The following is a 22,492-nucleotide window of genomic DNA, read 5'->3' as shown; positions in this document are numbered from 1 at the left end:
AGAAATGTGTAGCTTGCTTTTTCTTATCTGGGATGGGTGCCCAAAAGGTTTTCTAGCAGAGAAGCAGAGTGATGGAAGTAACTTTGTGTCAGACATAATCGATAAAACTCATTTTAAACACACTTGGAATCATTTTTTTTATGTCTACCCCATAGGTGCGCCACATCCCAAGGTGCGCTGGTTCAAGAATGGCCTCGAGATACACCCTGAGCAATCAGAGATTTCAGTAACAAGGGATGGATCTTTGGTAATCAATAAAGCATCTGCCAGCCACAGTGGGGACTTCAAGTGTGTGGCAACCAATGAGGCAGGCTCTGTGGATAGAAAGACCAGGCTGAAAGTGATAGGTGATATTTTGTTCCAATATCTACCATTCTATCTGTAGTTGATGTTAATACTACTGTGAAACGGTGTGAACATATTGTATATTCTAAAAATTCAATTCAAGCATAGGAAATGATTCCAGACCTTAGAAGTACAAACCAAATGGTTAAACTAAAAGAAATATTTATTGATAAGTTGAAAAAAATGTTATCTGAAAAGTGGAAAATTAGAGTGTGTAGAAAGTCACAAGTCCATCATAGTTTTTGACTATTTAATCCTCTTTTTCATAACCATCTCAGTTCCCCCTGAAATCCAAGATGATGGCCAACCACTGAACCTCACTGTCATCTTAATGCAGCCGCTTACTCTGAGCTGTGATGCCTTCGGGATTCCCTCCCCAAAAATCACTTGGACTAAAGATGGTCATCTTGTGAGTTTGTGAGCCCGACTTCTCGTATTCACTTAATTCAGACTAATACAAAAATATATTTTTACGAACACTGCCACTAAGGTTTCATCAGTATCCTGATATTAAAGAGTGACTATGTGTATTCTTTGTGTCCAGATAGACAGCCCGGGTGTATATCAACAAAATGGAAACAGGTTGTTAAAAATCAACAGAGTTCAGACAGAACATGCAGGACAGTTCGCCTGTGCGGCTCAAAATTCAGCTGGAGAGGCCCGGAGAGAATATCACATCATGGTAGAAGGTGACTTTTTAGCTCATAGCTGTTAGATGTATATGAGAATATGTTGGCAAAAAATACTTACCATTACACATTAAATGATACAGGACTGTATCAGAAAATTAGAATATTGTGATAAAGTTCTTTATCTTCTGTAATGCAATTAGAAAAACTAAAATTACTTTTTCATGATATTCTAATATTTTGAGATAGGATTTTTGAGTTTTCTTAAGATGTAAGCCATAATTAGCAATACTAAAATAATAAAAGGCTTGCAATATTTCAGTTGATTTGTAATGAATCCAGAATGTATGACATTTTTGTTTTTGTAATTGCATTACAAAAGATAAAGAACTTCATCACAATATTCTAATTTTCTGAGACAGTCCTGTTTACTCATAGAAATAGAAATAGCCGTTTATTAACACTCATTCACACTTTTAATTCTGAGGGTTTTCTACTGCTCAATAAATATTTTCTGGTGTGTATGTGCATTGTGTCGCAGCTCCCCCAGTGATCTCAGGGACACCTAAAATGAAAGAGTTAACTGTTGTGCTGGGCCAGGAAGTAGAGTTTCAGTGCAGAGTTAGTGGCCATCCCGCACCCAGAGTAGAATGGAGCCGTGATGGAGAGTAAGCATAAACTGATTACTCAATGTAACATTTGGCACATGTGATTTTATACCTTTAATATTGATTTGATCTGTTATTCTGTCCTCTCACAAGGGTTCTTTCCCGTGATGGAGATCCACATGTGGAGTTTCTGGAAGATGGCCAGGTGCTGAGGGTGAAGTCAGTCAGGCTGAGGGATCAGGGGCTTTACCAATGTCTGGCCAGCAACAATGCAGGAACTCAGATGCGCCATTTCAGACTCACAGTGCAAGGTCTTCATAGAAAATTTGAATTCATTTCTTTTTCTATGTAAAAAAATCTGAAATATCATAAAGAAAACTACAAGTGCACTCTCTTCCTTTACATGTCATTTCAAAAAATCTGCTCCTGATTTCTTTGTTCTAACCAAACCTGTAGAATCTTATAACCTTTCTGCGTTATAACCAAAAAGTGTTACTGAAAACTGTCTCAATGTGGGGTATTTTTGGATTCGATCTGAAAGTCAGAGGTACAAACAACCTGGAAAGCATGATGTCCTTGGCTGAGATATAATAAAATTCTTTCAATGTTAGATGATTAGTTCTGAAAAAGTGCAATGCTTGCAGGGTTGCAAGCACTGCACTTTGAATTTAACTCAATTCAGTGAAATGTGTTGTTCTTTATCTTATGGTCTGTCTCTCTCTCCAGCTCCCCCCACTATCAAAGGCTCGAGTGAGAGCTCAGAAATTTCAGTGGTGCTTGGCTTCCCTACAGTCCTTCTCTGTGATGTTGAGGGCTCACCTGCCCCCAGTATAACTTGGCTGAAAGATAACCAGCCCATTGTTTCGAGTCCCCAGCTGATATACACGCGTGGAGGACAGGTTTTACGGCTGAGCTCGGCACAAGGAGACAGCACTGGCCTCTACACTTGCCGCGCCTCAAACCCAGCTGGCACCGCATTCAAACACTATTCTTTAAGTGTGCTAGGTGAAACGTTTTTACACAGTTGGAATTTTAAGCAAATAAAGCCAACTTATACTCAGACCTGGGATTTTTCTCTCCCTCCAACAGTACCGCCGCAAATAGAGGGTGATTCAACATCCCTTGGGAGCCAGAAGGCCAAAGTACGAATAAACGGAAGTTTAACTCTCTCCTGCCTTGCTAAAGGTTTCCCTGAGCCCAGTGTTGCATGGTTCAAGGATGGGCAGGTTTGTGAGTCAGTTTTTCATCTTTTACTCTCTACCAGCCTCCACTGGTAATCAGCATGAATTACATCAGTATCGTAAAACTTACACTCCAGGTGTTCAACCCTGCATAGGCCAGTTAATCAAACTAAATTATGAATACCATTTAGTGATTAAATGTAAAGGCATGAAAGGCTGCTTTCCCATTTGACCGTCAGGGTATTAGAATGTGGCTATACATACATCATGGTACCCGTTAAGGAACATGTGCATTACTGTGTGTGTAATACAGTAATTAAATTCAGAAGTGGGTGGTGGCTGCATGCTTATAACATCTGAAAATTAAGTTTGTCATAAGTCTTTTACGTGCAATCAAAGTGACTTTTTTTGAGAAATTGAAATGCCTCTTTGAAACCTTGTTACCTTCCTTACATGTTTCATTTATCTTTTAGTTGCTTAGTGAAAACTCCCACGCTGGTATTCAGGAAAGTGGACGTTTTCTCCACATTGAGAACGCCATGCTGTCCCATGAGGGTCAATACACCTGTGTGGTCACCAACTCTGCCGGAGAGGACAAGAGAATCTTTCATGTCACCATTCAGGGTCTGTTCATTTAAGCATATGTGCAGTTGTATAATGATGTTGTCAGGGAACATATACTTACATTTTCAGATTATAATAATTTAATCGTGTGACCGATTTTTATCAGTCAAACTGACAGTAAAATTGTCTTGCTAGTTCCTCCAGTTTTCCACCGTGTGTCAAACAGGGAGGCTTCCTGGGGTATTGGTCATGAACTTGATGACGATGATGATGATGACATTGATGATATGGTAGAGAAGCGGGAGGTGGTCCTGGGCCATCCGATTAGCCTATCTTGTGAGAGTAACGCCATACCCCCACCCAAGCTCAACTGGTATAAAGAAGGGCAGAAGCTCACTCCTGCTGATGGAGTTGTACTTCTGCCAGGTGAGTTAAGGGATATATAATAAAGAGCCCATTGGACTTTCTGTTTTATTTATACACAAGTGATGTGGATGTCTTGATGTACCCTCCCAGGTGGGCAGGTACTTCAGATTTCTCGAGTGGAGAGAGATGATGCTGGAAAGTACACATGTCAGGCTGTCAATGAGGCAGGAGAGGACAGCATGCACTTTCAAGTGGAGGTCCTGGGTAAGTTTACATGGTAATATTTTGCCATAATAATTAAACTTAAACAAGACAAAATATGTCCGAGATTGACTTGTCACATCCTCAGTATCTCCTGTGATTATGGGGGCATCGGAGGAGTTTATGGAAGAAATGGGAGCAGTGGTCCATAGCACGGTGGTCCTCCATTGTGATGCAAGCGGTCACCCAACTCCAACCATCTCCTGGCTTAGAGATGGAAAGCCATTTCACACAGACTCAGAGCATATCATCAGTGAGGATGGGACAGAACTACAGGTGAGTCAGATTTGTACACTAAAAAGAGTTTAACAACATGAAAATATGACATTTTGTATTGAAAGTGTCTCTGAAACTGTGATGTAGCTCCTTAGCATCCAAGTTTCAGATATGGCAGAGTATCAGTGCATAGCAGAAAATAAGGTTGGATCAGCAGAGAAGCTCTTCAATCTAAAAGTTCAAGGTAATAGAATCCACCTTCGCCTTTTTATGTGCCTTTTTCTGCCTTCAGTGTGCATGGAAAATCAATTTTCCAGTGTACTCAGTGGGGCTGGGAAATTTTCTCAAGAACATTATAAACTCTTTCCTATGATATAACATTGCTGACATTCTTCACAAACGTGCAACTATTTCTCTGCTATTTCTTTGTTTTTGAAGTTCCTCCAAGAGTAACGGACCAGAAGGAGGAGGAGGTTAGTGTTGTTGAGGGCCATATGGTGTCATTGCTTTGTGACATCCAAGCGTACCCTCGCCCAGAGATTACCTGGACAAGAGATGGGCAGATCCTCCATTTTAGCACTGGCATCCATATTCTGCCAGGTGAGAAATGGATAAAATTCAGTTTTGAATCTGAAGTATTTCTTTTAAAATTGTAGATGGGTCTGTGTTGAGGTCTGTCATATATTGAGTACTTGTGTCACCCTTTGTTCAACCAGGCGGTCAGATGCTGCAGTTGCCCCGGGCAAGGCTAGAGGATGCAGGACAATATGTATGCACAGCTACGAACTCAGCAGGCCAGGACCAGAAAAGTATTATACTCAGTGTGCATGGTGAGATATCTGCTGAATCCAGCTATGTAAACACGTGATCACGTCTCAAAAAACATCTCAGCATAAAAAAATAAATAAAAAAGATATTCTGCATGCCAGCTATGACATAAGATGTTTTGAGAGTGACTCATCTAAATTCTGAATGACACGCCACAGTCCCGCCTACCCTGAAGCCTCGAGTTGATGCTGGGACAGATTTGGTGACCACGCAGATTGGCTCCTCAGTCCCCCTGCAATGTGAGGCCCATGGTGTCCCTGAGCCTGAGGTCACTTGGTATAAAAATGGCCTGCAGCTGGCAGAAGGGAATGGACTGAAGATGGAGTCCCATCGGCTAGAGATCATTGGAGTTCAGGTCAGAGAAATGCCTTGCACTATCAATGCCTGGGGCTGCTAATAAAACAAAAGTAATCCAGTTGAATTTTGACATTACTCTAAATTTATTCACATTGCTCTCTCTCCAAAACTGTCCAAAGCCCAATGAAGTCCTCAAATAATAAATACATGGACCTATGATAGACTCACCGTTTCTTTAAGCAAGTGTGACACCAGATTCATAGGCAGTGACTGTGAAAAAGAGAAAAGTTTCCGTTCTGATCATATGTCATTTTCAACATATAAACTCTTCAATCACAATACCTTTTTCGTCTCATAGATGGCAGACGGTGGCACGTATATATGCAAAGTATCCAACGTGGCCGGTCAAGTAGAAAGGAAATTCACTCTGGCAGTGTATGGTGAGAACATGTCTGTGTTATGTTTGACACTGTAGTTTGGAAAATTTTCTTTTAAATAATACACAAATATTATTATAGTTCCACCTGTCCTGGATGGGCCTCTCCTGGAGCACCTAAACACTACACTGGGTACCCACGTGTCCCTGCTGTGTGAAGTCTCCGGGATCCCTGTACCTACCATCACATGGCTCAAAGATGGAACCGCTATTAGCGAAAGTAAGGAATTGAGAGTTGTACATTTTAGTAAAATGAATGGTCTAGAACTGTATGTTACCTATTTTTTTACTGTTTAGAGAGCAGCCTGCAGTGGCAGTGGTCTGTGAGGGGAAACCGTCTCGAACTGGGTCCTCTCACTCGGGCTCAGTCGGGAACATACAGCTGTGTGGCCAAGAATAGTGAAGGACAAGCACAGAAGGACTACATTCTCAATGTGCAGGGTATTGTCCCCGAGAGAGGGAAAAGACAGAAAAATTAGATTAACTAGGAAACTACATTTCCTAATCCATGAAAAGGCTCATTTAATATTCATAGTTAACTATTTGCCTACAGAATCGCCTACTATCCTGGATTCCTATCATCCATCTGACTTGAGTGCATCCATGGGAGAGGATGTGACCCTTGAGTGCAGAGCAACTGGAAGCCCCACACCCAGCCTTAGCTGGCTGAAAGATGGAGTGACTATGGAAGGATCGGTAACTCATCACATCACGTAAGTAAATCGGTTCTGGTTTCCTATCCAGTCGATTGTCCTTATGGAACTCTGTGATGAGATATGAATCATGAATGTCATTAAGCTCATTTTACTCATTCAAACTTTATTTGTTTTTCTATTAGACGTTGGCCCCCGAGGGTCTGGAAAATAAAAAATATTAATCAGCACTCCATATTATGACAATGACAGATGGAACTGGTGGATTTGTGGACAGACAAAGTTGTTTATGGTTCCTTGTGTAATTTTATCATGTGAAACATTACGAACAGCTGTTTTACAGCAATTTAGAAGTTTATATGGCAACTGTATCAGCCACAGAAAGTTGAAAACAACGGCGTGTGTGTGTGTCTGTGTGTCTCTGAGTGAGTGAGACTGTGAGAAAGATGTGGGATGATGTTGATAATGATGAGAAAATAATTCCGGCGGTCAAATAATGGATGCTGTTTGCTGCTTTAGTCAGGAAATGGTTATGCTGAAATGTTAGTATTGTGATAACACGCTGTGTTTGTAATTTGGCAGAGTGAATCCTGACAGCATCACGCTAACATTACAAAGGCTGAGTCCTGATGATTCCGGGACATACACTTGTTTGGCTGTCAGCCCTGTTGGCAAGGAGAGCAAAATCTACACCCTCTTTGTCCTGGGTCAGTTTTCTTCCTCTCAGTCAAAAGTAGGGCTGAAACCAATAGCAGGCTACTGACAATTCATTTGTTGAGGAACCCTGCAGTATCGATCGGCAATTGTTGTGCAAAAAAAATTCTCATAGCGAAGCGAAGTTTATGCATATTCCCACTCATAGTTCAAAAGACAAATAGGTTTTTTACTTTGACATATGACAAAGTACAACATCCCTTTTCAAAATCCAAATAGAGGTTAAGCTTAAACCCATTTCGTCAAAGTATAATCAGCTGATCAATTGCCCCCTCAAAAGAAAACCAAAAAAGTTAAACCAATGAATAAAACTAAGATTAATTTCCTTTGATCTTACATTCAGCTGGTAAATAAAGGCACCTGTTTAAGTCATTTTAGGTTATATTCACTCCCTTTACCTCTACAAATCATCCCCGCTCAGGTTTATCTCCTTATACTATGTCTGACTTAGTCTTTGTCACCTTCATTTTAATCTTTTCTCACGCTGTGCCGCATATATAGTGTACTCTGCGTTCATTCTTCGATTGCAGTGGGAATTTTGGTACCAAAATGTCAGGGAATAAAGCAGGAAAGATATGTATCATTGGTCCCATGCAGGACTGATTGAGTTTGCTTTTGATTTGCCTTTCAAAGTGCCGCCATCTTTCTCTGGTGAGACCAACATCCCTAGAGAGGTGCAGGCCATGCAGGATAGTGCCATGACCCTGGAGTGTCATGCAGCAGGAAACCCTCCACCTCAGATTAGCTGGCTGAAGAATGGACATCCGCTGCTCCTCTCTCCCCGGACACGTCTCCTATCTGGGGACAACGTGCTGAGGTCTCTTATGTCAGAGAGCATGCAGTTATTATGAATGTGACCATTTGTAATATGTAATATACTCAAATATCTATATATTCTTCTGAATTAGGATATCCCCCGTGCAGCTGTCTGATACTGGAGTATATACTTGTGTGGCACGCAGTCGAGCTGGTCTTGCTGAGCTCAGCTATGATGTCCAGGTCCAAGGTACCGTCATCACACCCGCCCCATTGTAGCCACAGAAGTGGGCTATTCCCTAATAGTGACATGATGTAATTGTTGTGTGTGTTTGCTGGCTTTCAAGTGCCCCCGGGTGTGGATCACGTTGACGCAGTGGAACCAGTTACAGTTGTTCGAGCATCTCTAGTGACTCTAACATGTGAAGCTCAAGGTGTTCCACCTCCTACGCTGACATGGCTGAAGGATGGTCAGCCCTTGTCTCTTCACCGCAACCTGTTACTAGATGGGCAGGAGACACAGCTACAGCTTCCTGATGTGGCGCCTTCAGATGCAGGCCTCTATAGTTGTGTGGCCAGTAACCAGGCGGGAAGCAGCACTAAGAGTTTTAATCTCACCATTCTGGGTACTTCTAAAACCAACTGTGTGTAATTTATTTTACACTTCAAGCTACATAGTCCTTAATAAATTACCCAAAAATTATCCTTACTACAGAGCCTCCAAAGATATCCACTACTGACACCACAGAGGAGATAGCTGTAGCAGTAAACAGCCTGCTGGAGCTTGAGTGTGCAGCTGAAGGAGTCCCTCCTCCGAGACTCAGTTGGCTAAAAGACGGTCGCCCTATAGAAAGGACTGATATTGTTCAAGATGATGGACACTTTATCAGGATCAGCAAAATCCAGGTACATTACAACCTTCTTTTTTTTTAAATTCTGATAAATCTAGGGCAACACAAATGCATGTTTGCATTGTTTTGTGGAGACTTTTCTTTGCAGAGCAAAGCAGGACATTTGACTGAAACATGATATACAGTATACTGAACAGACCTTAAGTTCATTGCAACATGCATGCTTCACCACTCCACTTTCACAGTTAGTTCCTTGCAGCAAACAGCAGGGGGAACTGAGTATCATGGTTATCGTTACAGCTGAAGAAGCAGGAGCTCACATTGTGTTAAAAAATTGAAGACAAGAGAAGTAAACCTGCAATTCTTGGAAAATCCCAGCACTGCACTCGGGATCTATCTGTGAAAGAATTTCTGTTGACTCTAATGTGTTTACTTAAATGTACTTTTATATGTCCTGGGGAATTGAATGTGACAATTTCTGTGGCTTGCCAATCATTCAATGAATGTTTTTCCATTCCACAAAATTGTATTTAACTTTTAATTGATATGAAGAGATTTTCTTCTCCCTAAAGTCATTGAAAGCTCTGAATTTTGTTCTTTTTTTTCTGAATTTCTACTGAGTTCTTTTGAGTGCTAATCAAAAATCTGACTAAAAGGGGTTATGAGGATGCCATGCTGCCAAGTCTTTTGTTCCGAAAACAGCTGAAAACTGTGTTTAGTGCATCTGAATATTTTACATTCAGGAGAACTAAGCCAAACAGTGATGCGTTCATTAAATTTCCTCAGTGTTTCATTTCAATAAGAGTTAATCATTCTCTTTTATGCCATGTCTTTAAAGGTTGCAGATGCAGGTCTGTACACATGCTTAGCCAGCAGCTTAGCTGGGGAGGATGGAAAAAACCACTGGGTCCGAGTCCAAGGTGATGCATGTAGCTTTTGTTTGGATATTATATTGTGTATATTATATCCTCCTCTATTCTCTGTGAGAGATTGATGCATGAATACGTTGTAATTCAGAGCTGGAAATTACATTGTATACCAAAAGGAAAGAAAAACAATGGCCATATCACTATTTAGAGAGTAATGAGGCAATAATATACAACCTTACGACATTAAAGAAAAAAACAACTCCCACTTTTTGTTGTAAATAATTGAAAAAATCACCATCTATTTTATTGTTATCAAACACTGAAGTCCTTTACCTAATAATCTCTGCTTCTTTCAGTCCCTCCAACTATCCTTGGCTCTGGCGGTGAGAGGACTCTGACAGTACCAGTTGAGGGGCATCTGACTCTAGAATGTCTAGCTGACAGCGAACCCCCTCCTGATATAGAGTGGTATAAGGATGACCTCAAAATACAGGTAGAGGATCAGAAACTCAGAACCACCTATGAAGAACCACCCCTCCGAACCACTGCTTTTGACTCACAGACATGTTTTCCCTTTGTCCTCTGTCCATTCAGCCGGGTGGCCGTTACTATCGGCTTGCGGGAGGACAGTACCTTGAGATACAGGGTGTCAGACCTGAGGATAGTGGCCAATATAGATGTGTAGTCACCAACATGGCTGGAAGCACCACTCTCTTTTTCACTGTGGAGATTCTCTGTATGACTGACACTTCTGATATGACTGATGAATTTACCTGGTGAACAAAAATGAGTTTATATATTCCTTTTCTTTCACTGGTACTGTTTTCTATAGTACCACCAGTAATAAAGGACCAAAGTGCGTTTGTGATGGTTCATGTTGGCAAGGATGCAGTTCTGCCTTGTGAAGTTGAGGGGGACTCGGCACCTACAATCCTATGGAGAAAAGACGGCTTCCCCATCACTCAGGATAACAACAAGTAGGACCTATTTTCTTTAATTTGGTGTTTACAAAGCCAGAAGGCCCTCGTTTTTGTCATATGGTCAAATGTAGATACAGTGATTCTCAGCTCTTTTCTACTCTGTTGATTTCTGATTTGAAGTAAAGTTAGGGATCACAATTAGGGCTCAGGCAGATGATTGCTGATATGCATAATGCATATTTTGGTTTCAATTTTACAGGTACACCATGTTAGCAGAGGGTTCCTTGCACATACACGGAGTTCAGCTGAGTGATGCTGGCCGCTACTACTGCACTGTGTCAAACCAGGCGGGTTCAGATCACAGAGGGATGGATCTTCGGGTTCTTGGTACGATAAACAATCATACCATGATTTGTGTAATACAAGCAGTCAGTATTGAAATTACTGCAATCAACATGTCAGAATATGCTCTCTCCTCAATCAGTGGGCCCCTCCATCGGTCCAGGTCCATTAAATGTCACAGTAACTTCAGGGATCAGAGCTGTCATGAGCTGTGAGGCAACTGGAATTCCTCCACCCAAAGTAGCCTGGAAAAGAAATGGTTCTCCAATTGATATCAGCCAGCAGCCTGGTGCTTACAGGTAATGAAGTTTTGATTGATGGCTGCTTGAATCCACAAGCATTTGTCATATATTTTATTGCCATGGTGACATACCTGACTCATTAGTTGTTTCCTTTACAGGTTACTACCTTCTGGGTCACTTATCCTCTTGTCACCATCCAGTGAGGATGAGGGTTACTTTGAATGCACTGCAGCAAATGAGGCTGGAGAAGAACGCAGGGTCATTGAGGTCACCTTACAAGGTAATGATTTTGACATTTGGATGATGGGCAAATTCTACAGTAATTTTTACATGGTATGTTCAATGATATTTTTCTATGCTTTTGTAGTGCAACCATCAATTGAAGATGATATCACATCAGTGACAGCTGTGAAAATGTCTCCTGTGGTGTTACCTTGTAATGCGCGGGGACGACCTCAGCCAACTGTGACTTGGACAAAAGGTGGTGCCAAACTGGTATCCAGAGGTGGAAGTTATCTTGTCCTTCCTACTGGTAAGACTAGGTATCAAAGGAACTTTGCGATTCTGATAAGATTTTCAGAACCGCATGAGTCATGTATTTGTGCGTTATATATTTTGTTTACATCACTATATTTGTATTTATGTCCATGTAGGAGTTTTGGAGATAACTGCTGCTTTGCCGAGCCACGCTGGCAGGTACACTTGCTCTGCCCGAAACCCAGCTGGAATGGCCCACAAACACATATCCTTGACTGTGCATGGTGAGTTGTCAAAGATTTGCTGCAGGGCACTGAAGAAACACTATCTGACAGAGGAAATAACAATCACTATCTAACTCTGTCATGCAACCAGAGCCCCCAGAAATCAGGCCAATGGCAGAAGAAATACAAGTGGTGTTGAATCATGGGACCGTCCTACCCTGCGAAGTTCAAGGTCTCCCAAGGCCTACCATCTCCTGGCAAAGAGAAGGTGTTCCCATAGCAGCAGGTGCTAATACAGGAAATGCAAAAACAAACAAAAAAAAAAACGCATTAAGACAAATAAAACATTGCCATGTAAATTTGACCTTGTTTTTCAGGTCACAGGTTGGCTGTTCTTTCGAATGGAGCCCTTAAGTTCTCTCGTGTCACACTTGGGGATGCAGGGACATACCAGTGCCTGGCAAAAAATGAAGCTGGTGTGGCTATGGGCAGAACCAAGCTAATCCTGCTAGGTAAGATGGACTTTTGGTGTCACAATAGGAGAGTGATTTTATGTTTGCCCTAATATGTTGGTTGTTAAGAGAAAAAAGAATCCCCCTTCTTCAAAAGATGTCTTCATTTGTTTGCAGTTCCACCAGTGCTGAGCTTGCCTCGTATGGAATACACAGTTGTGTTAGGCCAACCAGCCAGTCTTGAGTGTGCAGCTGATGGGCAGCCACAACCTTCAGTGACTTGGCAGAAAGAGAGAAGGCCTATAGTTGATGGGGCTCATATACATATCTATGCCAATGGAACTTTGGCAATTTCGTCCACACAGCGCAGTGATGCAGGCCTATACACGTGCACCGCCAAGAACCTTGCAGGCAGAACAAGCCACGACATAAGACTAGTTATTCAAGGTTCATTGAGACGCTTTTGGATTTTTTTTGTCATTGTGTAACATGTACAATATTATTGAACTTGAAATAAGATTGATTATTAAAAATAAATTATTGAATAATTGAAATAATTATATTATTACATTTCAGTCCCACCCATGATTTCTCCTGGGCTGTCAGAGCTGTCAGTCATCCAAGGATTTCAGGCATTGTTGCCTTGCGCTGCCCAAGGTTCACCAGAGCCTAGAATATCTTGGGAGAAGAACGGTACTGTTTTGCCCAACTATCCAGGCAAATTTACGACCCTACGATCAGGAGAGTTGATTATTGAAAGGGCCGAGGTGAGCCTCATTCGGATCCTTGTTTTATTTGACATTTTAGTTTCTACTTTCTGTTTTAGATCTGAAGTTAAATTTGACTTTTAATTGTTTTCTTTCCAAAGCCAGGAGATGCTGGTGTGTTCACGTGTGTAGCCACCAACATGGCAGGATTGGTGAGACGGGACATCCGCCTTTCCATCAACATGAGGCCTGCTTTCAAGGAGTTGCCTGGGGATTTGACCCTGAACAAAGGGCAAACTCTGGCCTTATCCTGCCATGCCCAGGGAACGCCTTCCCCTGTCATCTCTTGGACTATCAACAATAGTCTCCTCAAAGGTATTTCTTCGTAAATTACTTTGTCTTATCCCTTTACAACACAATAGACTCAATTTGTCGATCAATATGTCCCAGGTGCCACCGTGGATGAGGCTGGCAGGAGCACTGTGACGATTGAGAACGTCACTGTGAGTGATGCTGGGACATATGTGTGTATAGCAGAAAACAGCGTGGGCACAATCCGAGCGCTCTCCTTCGTCCGTGTCAGAGGTGGGCTTTTCTGTGGTAATGAAGCCTGGACCACTTAATGAATGTTTTACACACAGTTATAGCCTCTAAATGTCTTTCAGAGCCTCCAGTGTTGAAGGGCGAGGCTCATATGACTCAGATTGTCATCAAGGGTGGCTCTGCTGTTCTTGACTGTCCAATCAGTGGAGATCCAAGTCCAGCCTTCCGTTGGTTCCGTAACGGGAAGCCACTTCACCGCTCTCTCCGGATACAAACACTTCACAATGGATCCTTGGTTATTTACAGCATTACTGTAAATATAACGCTCTTTTTTTCCCTAATTTTCTCTATGTTACAAGAGTTACTTTCTCGCTAGCCTTTGCCGTATGTTGTCAATTTATATCGTAAAGTTTTCTTGAACCTAAAATTGCCCAGATGTGAATGAGAGGGTGAATGGATGTTTGTCTCTGACTCTGCGATTGATCGCAGGCGATCAGTCCGGCGTGCACCTTCTTGCCCTGTAGCAGCTGGGATAGGCTCCGGCATAGGCGGTATAGCTAATAAATTAATGGAAGTTTTCTTGGGTAAACTTTTTTCATCAACAAATGTTTGTCACACTGGAACCTTATTCGGTGGAACCAAGATTCATCTTTAGTTCCATTCTTGTGGCTGGACAGTGTGTGATTTGTCCGGCAGCTTCCACCTAAATCAGATTGGAGGCGCATCAGTCAGTCGCAAACAGCATTAGCAACAGAGGGAAGAGAGGAACATAGAGGTGGATGTTCCTGGTCTCTGTGTAGCTTTTCTCAGCCTTTAACCTTGTTAGGTCTCAAACTGCTCCAGTAATTGTACAGCCTGAAGCTGAGATTTTCTCTCAGACGGATGACTGCTCTTCCCACAGAACGCCATACTGTGAAATTTCCATTTCCTGGTCCAGTAATGTGTATTATGACAAAAAATTCAGTGGAATAAACTTTTAGCTGCTTAGGGGAAAATAACAGCTTTTTTGCTGTAATGCCAGTTTTCTCATGAATGCAAAATCCACAGCACAGTTACTCCTGGAAGCCTAGTGCAGTATCTGATGATGATGATAGTTATTCCACATGGTACGACTTAAGCCAGACTTTTACCTGTTCTAAAGGCTGCAGATGAAGGACAGTACCAGTGTGTGGCTGAGAGTGAAGCAGGAACAGCTGAGAGGACCATCACACTCCTAATTCAGAGTAAGTTCTGATGATAAACAAATTGAATAACATACTATTATCTTGTTGCATTTAGTTATTCCTTCCTTGAAACTACATGATGCATCTAGTCTCTGACTCTCTCTTAAGTATACGGTATGTTTTGTTTACATTTTTTTCTTTTGATCTCTTTTCATCCTTTTCTTTTCTTACCGAAAGAAAGACATTGCTACTATATTTTTAAGTCAAATACAAAGTGATTTTGTTTGCCTCCCTCAGTCAATGGAGATTATTCTAACTGGGAGGATTGGGGACCTTGTAGTAGCACCTGTGGCCAAGGCTTTCAAGAGCGCTCAAGATTATGCAATAACCCTGAACCAGCAAACGGTGGACAGCCATGCAGTGGGCCAAGTATTGAGTCAAGGAAATGTCAGGCTGGTCTTTGTCCCGGTATGAGAGATATTATCAGTTTACATCCCTCATGTCTGACTTGAAAAACACATTTCCGTAATTTTATTATAACTATTAGAGCAGTTGATATGGAAATCAATTATTAACTCTTTCCTTGCTATTTTGTGCCTGTGTGGTGGGTTTGGTGGCAAAAGGTGAGTCCCCCCGCAGGACCAGAGGCAGCCTGATCGGCATGGTCAACGAGAGGGCCTTCGGTGTGTCCTTCCTGGAGGCCAACATTACAGATAATGTGGAGGAGGGCAGTAGTAGTCTGCAGGCCTGCTTGGAAAACGTCCCCCCCAGTGTGGGTATGTTCCCAGGCTGATTACTACAAAAATTCACAAAGAATTTGTCATTCCTTGCAGAAGCAGGGTGTGGGTCCAGAAGGAACATATTTTAAGACTAAGCATTATACTGTAGAACTAATAATTGATTTACAGAATAATGCTCAAATCCTTTTGTTTTGATACAGTAGCTATACTTCTTAATTGTGGTATTGCAGGGCCTTTGCTGCGGGTGCTGGTTCCTGTGTTTGCCCCAATCTACTGGACCACTGTGTTACAGAATGGACCGGCCAAAAATGGCTACTCTTTCACTCAGGGTCAGTTTAGACAAGAATCTCAACTGGAGTTTGAGACTGGTAGGTGTTGCCGTAGATCTTTGTCATGTATCACTAATATCCTTGCCATTTTGAATTACGATTGCATTGACAATATTGATTACTAAATCTAACCTCTCCAGAAGCTATAGGAAGTAACTGTAGTGCAAACTGCCGATGATGCCTCTGTGACCTTTTGGGCTTTCAGTTCAAATAACAACCAGCAGATGGCATTACTGACCATTGCTGAAAACTATATTAACTGTGATTCATTGGATTACAGTATACTTTTATAAATCTCTTGTGATCTCTTCTAATCTGTATCTAATCTCTTCAATTAGGCGAGGTCCTTCATTTGACCCACGTGGCTAGGGGTCTGGATTCAGAGGGTGTTTTACTCCTTGACATTGTAATTAATGGATTTGCTCCTCCATCATTGCCAACTTCTCACCTTACCCTACAGGTGTGTTTAGTGCAACCACCAAAAGACGTAGTAGTAAGATGTAATCTAAGGAGAAAAAAATGTTTCTGTAGATACCTTTTGATATATTAGAAACAGACTTTTCTGATCTGACTTTCTGTCATAGGATTATGACGAGTCATATGTGCAGACCAGCCAAGGGCAGTTGTATTCATGGTCATCACAGACCCATCAGAGAGGGGGAAGTCCCATGGTGCTGAGGTGTAATCACACTATTGTTTACGAGGGTCAGGAGAAACGACAGGGCCCTCTGCTCCAGCTGTTGAAGGTCTCTGGGGTGAACAGCGTCTACAATATGTTTTCTCTCACTTTGGACTTCCATATCACTGCCCGACTGCTCATACCAGGTCTGGGGCAAATTTAAATAGATTAAAACATCACTATGAAACATTAATCTTGCTAGATGCTCATGTGCGACTCACCTTTGCTTTATACAGACGGTTCCGGAGAAACTTGTCCTAAAGGTTTCGTTCTCGACACAGCCTCCTACTGTTCTGGTATGCAAACTTTCCTTTTTTCTGCCTCATGTGTTGTTCAGTAACGCTAATCACCCAATTATTACCAGTGCACCATTGTAGTCTTGTAATTAAGTTTGGTCTTTTTAGATGAAGATGAATGTACACTTCAGTCTCCCTGCTCTCATGCCTGTAACAACATTGTGGGTGGATATTCCTGCGTCTGTCCCTCTGGCTTTACCATCTCTATGGAGACAAACACGTGCCAAGGTGGGAAAAACACTCACATTTATTTTTTGCTAATATTCATCAGACTAATTAAAAACTGAAAAGTTCAGTGAGATGGATATATGGAATGGATGCGACGAAATTTTGGACTGCTACTTTTCCGTGGGTGTAATAGAAGAGTGGGCCTGAGGATCATTCAGGATCTGAGGATCTGTCAAAGCAGTTGCTCTTTTCATATGAAAGTGGCCCAACGGTTAACATTTCAGTGTCTGGGCTGCAGAGACACTTCTTTACTGTAATGTGATCCGCTATTAACAACAGCCTCAAGCTTTCTGCTCCTTACCATCTTTACCATCAATTGATAGGAGGTAAAGGTTTCCATAGTATCTTCCTGTCGCTGTGTTTTTTGGAAACGTTAAATAACCTTTACCGAAGTACTGAAGTACATTGTTCATCATCCGGCAACCCTCACAGATCCCATATGAGTTGGACTATATGCCTTAAATCTCTTGTTTCTGTGCATTGTGGTGCACCCTATTACTTTTTTCCTTTCCTGTATCCTCTGTCCCCCTCATGATTTTTATTTGTTTTGTTCTGGTCCGCTAAATTATAACTTAGTCAGCTTTTCCATAGTTTCAAAAAGTAATTGATGGGGTTCTTTGTATTTGATGAAATGTGTAGTGGAATTATGACATCACCAGAGTGCTTCCTACATGATTGTCTGTAGCTTAAGTAAGTCATTGCCAGTCAGAAAGAAAATCAGAAGAAATGAAACAAGATGTATAATACTTTCATGCATCCAATTATGGTGGGCCAGAACCAGTTCTGTGGTATTGGTAATTCTTGCTCACTTACTGTGCTTCCCTACCTTAGGCCATGCTAAATTCTAACCACTGGACCAATTAAAAATAATTAAAGTGTAGAGTGTATGTGATAACTTGCTCTTTACGTCATATCCTTTTGCTTCAACGCTTACGCGTGTTGAATGTCATGCAGATATTGATGAGTGTGCACAAAGATCACACATGTGCCACTACAACCAGCAGTGTGTAAACACAGTTGGCACATATCGCTGCCAGGCCAAGTGTGGACCTGGATTCAAGCCCAGCATCACAGGAAACAGCTGTGAAGGCAAGTCAATGTTAATTCCTCAATCCTCAACATTAAGTAAAGAGACAACTATTCTTCTACTGGGGTATTTGTGCCTTAATTGTGTTTAAACCCATATTCATATAATGGCTGGCCAGATGACATTGACAGAGTCAGATGTTTCAAACTGTGTGTCTCAGATGTGGATGAGTGCCAAGAGTCCGCGCTCTCTCCCTGTCAGCATCAGTGTCTCAATACTCTGGGCTCCTTCCGTTGTATCTGCCACCCTGGTTACCAACTTTCAGGACACCGTTGCATGGGTTAGTCAGATTTCCAAAGAAACTGGAGAAACTACAACAACATTAACTCTGAAAACTTCATCTATTTATTTACTTTAGACCTAAAATGAAAAAATGTGTACTATATGGACAACCAATAACCATTCTATTGTAATTACTGCTTCAGACATCAATGAGTGCATGAGAAATGTGTGCCCGGCTCATCAGCAGTGCCACAACACAGACGGAGGGTACCAATGTTTTGACAGCTGTCCCGCTGGCATGACCAAAGCAGAGAACGGAGCCTGCATAGGTTTGTGACACGTATATTATTTCACGTTCAAAACTATTGCGATTGTGGGAGTTGAGAACGTGCAGGAATTAGAGAAAACCCTCAAGATGATAAAAATGAATCATGTTACATCATTATTTTTCACAGAGAGTAAAGGTGTGCTTGCGTTACAGCTGAAGGTGATATGTTTGGCAGCCGCCACCAGCCTGTATTCCGCATTTAATGTTGTGTAAGACGGAGTCAGATTTCACAGGAAATCTGCTAGATAGCTCAGAGGCACGAAACCGCGAGAAGTCACTGCTTCTCTCCACAAAATGATCTGAAGCCTTTTTTGATTTTTTTGTAAGACCAATAACAGTGCAGAGGGGAACAGTAGATTAAAAAAACAAAGATTGTCTTGATGAGCGGGCGTAAGAAAATGTATTGTAGCATATCGTTAACAGCAGAAAATGTTTCTGTGTCAACACCGCTGTCTTAAAAGTCAACTTTGTAATGTATCAATACATATTCATTTACGCATTAATTAATACACACGTGTTGTGCCAAAATCCTAGGTAAAAACACGTCTAGAAGCCCAATCCAGGCTGTAGGGAAGCTATCTAAAATAAACATTAATTTTGTTTTATTCATATAACATTCTATTTATTTTTCAGATATTGATGAGTGTCAAGATGGAAGTCATATGTGTCGTTATACTCAGATCTGTCAGAACACAATTGGAGGTTATGGATGTGTTTGTCCCAGAGGTTACCGATCTCAAGGAGTAGGACTCCCATGTCTGGGTGAGAAATCTTACCTGATCCAGATTATGCTTGGCAAGCAAGGCTAATGAATAACACATTGATTTTGATTTTTGTTGAACCTTTCAGATATTGACGAATGCGTGCAATCGCCAAATCCCTGCGCTTATCAGTGTCGCAACGTACCTGGCAGCTTCAGATGCCATTGCCCACCTGGTACTGTGCTTCTTGGGGATGGCCGCTCTTGTGCAGGGCTGGAGAGAGGAACTACTTTCTCCAATGGGACAAGAGTCAACGCAAGACTTCGCCCACAACTTGTGTCAGCTGTAGGCAGGCCAATGCTGTCCCGGTCTCATGGTGTATCCCGAATTACAAGACAGAGTTGCCATGTGGGATACACCAACAGGGATGGCAAATGTGTCGGTTTGTATGCATCAGAAGTTATTTTCAACAAAAATAACTTAACACCACCAACGGTAACATTTCTAAGTCTCAAATGTCCCATCACGTACAGATGTTGATGAGTGTCTGCTCAGGAAACCATGTCAACATGAGTGTAGAAACACAATTGGGAGTTTCAAGTGTTCTTGTCCACATGGCTACAAGCTCTTACCCAATGGCAGGAGCTGTAAAGGTAAGGGTCTAAGAACAGACTCATGATGACAGAGCTTTATTTTATTTGTCGCTTTCACTATCACACTTTTATCCCCCCTCTCCCCCAGATATTGATGAGTGTCTAGAACATGGCGTTCAGTGTGGACAGAATCAGATGTGTTTCAATATCAGAGGAGGATACCAGTGTCTGGATACACCCTGTCCTGCATCATACGAGAGTGGGAGAAGCCCAGGGTAAATTGGAGTATTGAATATATAGTATAACTGCTGAACAGAATATTAGGCTGTCATCACTTCTGTGCACTGTTTATGTTTTTTTTTTTTTTATTTTAAAGCACACTTTTCATACCTGCTCTTTATGAATGCTAGATGATTCATGAAAGTTACTTCACTAAGTGAAATCATCCCTGTGTAAAGAATTACATAAGACAAGAGAGGGTGGGTTTGTTTATTTAGTTGGAGAGAGTGTGGATGTGAGGTCACTAACAGACAGTGAGCTTTGCAGTCGGCGAAAAAGTTGAACAAAATGAAAAAAATGGCAGTTCTTCTTTTTATGTAAACAATGAAACTTTAGCAGGTCATATGATGCATCCATTTTTCCTTATTCAATGTCACATTTTTTAGTACTTAATTCTGTCTCAATGAATCTGCATCTGAAGATGAATCTGAAGCTGCATTCTAAACATAAAGTCTGTAAAATGCATTGCAATATACAGACAATAAATGATGAATTGGGATGCAAATATTAGTAACTGCCACTTGAAGAAATGTCACTATCAATGTAGTGCTAACTTTATCCTTTCTGTTGATCTTGTAAAGGACATGCTATCAGCCCTGCCCTCAGAACTGCGCCACAGGAGAATCTCCTCTGCTCCTACAGTACAAGTTGCTCACTCTTCCCTCTGGCATACCAGCCAATCATAACGTAGTACGGCTATCAGCTTTCTCTAAATCTGGCATCTTGCAAGACCGTACGTCTTTCAGTATACTAGAACAAGAATCTGAAAGAGGTTTCATTGGACCTGTTTTCGGTATCAAAGATGAAGGAGGCAGAGGGGTCATCTTCACACAGCAGCCTTTGAACACACCAGGCCTTGTGCGGCTGAAGGTGCAGGCAGTCACCACCTCGCTTCAGGGTCGTATTACATATCAGAGCATCTTCATCATTTACATTTCCGTCTCGAAATATCCCTACTGAACCTTGGTGTTGCTTAACAAAAGACTGCAAGTAAAAAAAGACATGTGACTTGGACAAATTATACTCTACAAAAATATAAGCTGCTACTGGGCCCTAACCTTTATTTTTTTAGAAGCATCAAGGAAACATCCTTTTTTTTTTTTTAGAAACATCACGGCATATGGTCATCAAACAACTGACTGACAGTTTGTCAATGTTTGTTGACCATATGCCTTATCTGGCAAAATGTTCAGATTGTCTTTATCTAATCGATTTCTTGTTCTAAAAATTGCAGTCTGCATTCAAGCACTGACACAAAGAAACCAGAAGCTTTCTAATGTTTTGATATGTTTTAGGTTCATAATTGTTTTTTTTTTGTTAGATGTTTTATTTTGGGATACCTGTTTTGATATAAACATACATTTCCAGCCTTCATTTTAAAATACAAGTTACGACTGTCACCAGCATTAAAGTTCTAGATTGTTTGGCAAACAACTGGAGGAAATCTGACTCTCCCCAATTTTCTTTTTTAATTTATTGAAACTGTGTCAATGGTTCAATCAAACTCCTGTAATTTTCTTTGTACTTTGAAACCTGCAAAGGCAATATAAGTGTGAAATTTATTTCTACCTTAAGTGTTTTATACTCATATATATGTATTTTTTTGTACCATGTAAATTTCCCAGCAAGTGTTAAGTTAAAATGATCACAGTTTGACTGCACTTACTCTATGTAATGTGACATGAGATCCAAGTGTCTTTCCTGCATTTGTAAATTTCCTTTAGAACATTTTTCAGTCAATCTTTTGGTGTCTGTATCAGCAACGTTCAGGAACAATGCTGTCACAGTTCATATCAGCAGATGGTTCTGCTCAGATGGATTTCATGATTAACTCCCTGTTCGTATGAAAGATCTGTGTCTAATATTTGTGAAAATAAAACAGATAAGGATTGTAGTTGTGGTTGAAATCATAATCCCACCATGCTTAGTTTGCATAGTGTTTTGGAACAGGTGATACTTCCATTATCCTTTGAATTTATCCTGTTAAAGAATTCATCAAGAAGAATTGATAAGCTATACAAAAGACTTTTAGGATTTTTCTGCTGGCAGGTAAAATTATGAGAGCTAATGTATTTTTTCATGATTCTTGGGAAAGGATGCAGATGCAGAATCAGCTAGATAACAGGAGAGAGAGAGATAAGGAACAACGGCAGCAATCCAATGTGATGGCAAAAAATCCACGAAGGTGAAACATTTGCACTGCATGACTTTTTGCACCACCAGAGTCTTCAACTGGCTGGTCAAAGAAATTTGATATACCTGATGTGGGTCTGTGGAAGTTCACGATGCTAGATAGATCTATCACAAAGTTTATGCTGAGAAACCAGAAAATGACAAAACAGACTTAAAATATTTATATTTATATG

General features: G+C 41.2%; 1 protein-coding gene across 1 annotated transcript in view; it reads left to right on the top strand.

Annotated features, from left to right (window-relative positions):
- hmcn2 (hemicentin 2) overlaps positions 1–22,020 on the top strand; it is a 45,319-nt gene extending 23,299 nt beyond the window's left edge. Inside the window, exons 26-81 of the mRNA XM_086173306.1 lie at positions 156–347; positions 624–754; positions 890–1,034; positions 1,516–1,642; positions 1,736–1,893; positions 2,309–2,587; positions 2,672–2,808; positions 3,237–3,387; positions 3,523–3,753; positions 3,844–3,957; positions 4,043–4,230; positions 4,318–4,414; positions 4,609–4,770; positions 4,887–5,000; positions 5,157–5,353; positions 5,654–5,735; positions 5,814–5,951; positions 6,029–6,172; positions 6,285–6,444; positions 6,967–7,091; positions 7,732–7,915; positions 8,007–8,104; positions 8,202–8,480; positions 8,570–8,760; positions 9,544–9,625; positions 9,931–10,067; positions 10,169–10,310; positions 10,407–10,551; positions 10,754–10,881; positions 10,979–11,135; positions 11,237–11,358; positions 11,446–11,610; positions 11,732–11,839; positions 11,931–12,065; positions 12,157–12,291; positions 12,409–12,678; positions 12,808–12,998; positions 13,100–13,313; positions 13,389–13,523; positions 13,604–13,794; positions 14,623–14,704; positions 14,942–15,112; positions 15,268–15,420; positions 15,615–15,752; positions 16,052–16,173; positions 16,298–16,538; positions 16,629–16,688; positions 16,797–16,916; positions 17,871–18,005; positions 18,164–18,283; positions 18,429–18,554; positions 19,187–19,315; positions 19,403–19,696; positions 19,788–19,907; positions 19,996–20,122; positions 20,708–22,020. Of these exons, the coding sequence (XP_086029432.1) occupies positions 156–347; positions 624–754; positions 890–1,034; positions 1,516–1,642; positions 1,736–1,893; positions 2,309–2,587; positions 2,672–2,808; positions 3,237–3,387; positions 3,523–3,753; positions 3,844–3,957; positions 4,043–4,230; positions 4,318–4,414; positions 4,609–4,770; positions 4,887–5,000; positions 5,157–5,353; positions 5,654–5,735; positions 5,814–5,951; positions 6,029–6,172; positions 6,285–6,444; positions 6,967–7,091; positions 7,732–7,915; positions 8,007–8,104; positions 8,202–8,480; positions 8,570–8,760; positions 9,544–9,625; positions 9,931–10,067; positions 10,169–10,310; positions 10,407–10,551; positions 10,754–10,881; positions 10,979–11,135; positions 11,237–11,358; positions 11,446–11,610; positions 11,732–11,839; positions 11,931–12,065; positions 12,157–12,291; positions 12,409–12,678; positions 12,808–12,998; positions 13,100–13,313; positions 13,389–13,523; positions 13,604–13,794; positions 14,623–14,704; positions 14,942–15,112; positions 15,268–15,420; positions 15,615–15,752; positions 16,052–16,173; positions 16,298–16,538; positions 16,629–16,688; positions 16,797–16,916; positions 17,871–18,005; positions 18,164–18,283; positions 18,429–18,554; positions 19,187–19,315; positions 19,403–19,696; positions 19,788–19,907; positions 19,996–20,122; positions 20,708–21,086 (8,798 nt within the window). The 3' untranslated portion in view covers positions 21,087–22,020. The remainder of the gene's footprint in view (positions 1–155; positions 348–623; positions 755–889; positions 1,035–1,515; positions 1,643–1,735; positions 1,894–2,308; positions 2,588–2,671; positions 2,809–3,236; positions 3,388–3,522; positions 3,754–3,843; positions 3,958–4,042; positions 4,231–4,317; positions 4,415–4,608; positions 4,771–4,886; positions 5,001–5,156; positions 5,354–5,653; positions 5,736–5,813; positions 5,952–6,028; positions 6,173–6,284; positions 6,445–6,966; positions 7,092–7,731; positions 7,916–8,006; positions 8,105–8,201; positions 8,481–8,569; positions 8,761–9,543; positions 9,626–9,930; positions 10,068–10,168; positions 10,311–10,406; positions 10,552–10,753; positions 10,882–10,978; positions 11,136–11,236; positions 11,359–11,445; positions 11,611–11,731; positions 11,840–11,930; positions 12,066–12,156; positions 12,292–12,408; positions 12,679–12,807; positions 12,999–13,099; positions 13,314–13,388; positions 13,524–13,603; positions 13,795–14,622; positions 14,705–14,941; positions 15,113–15,267; positions 15,421–15,614; positions 15,753–16,051; positions 16,174–16,297; positions 16,539–16,628; positions 16,689–16,796; positions 16,917–17,870; positions 18,006–18,163; positions 18,284–18,428; positions 18,555–19,186; positions 19,316–19,402; positions 19,697–19,787; positions 19,908–19,995; positions 20,123–20,707) is intronic.
- Positions 22,021–22,492: the final 472 nt, after the last annotated feature.

Source organism: Fistularia commersonii, chromosome 26, assembly GCF_037954325.1.
Source record: "Fistularia commersonii isolate RoL2024-O1a breed Wild chromosome 26, RoL_Fcom_v1.0, whole genome shotgun sequence".
Lineage (NCBI taxonomy): Eukaryota > Metazoa > Chordata > Actinopteri > Syngnathiformes > Fistulariidae > Fistularia > Fistularia commersonii.
This window is presented reverse-complemented; position numbering and strand designations above follow the sequence as displayed.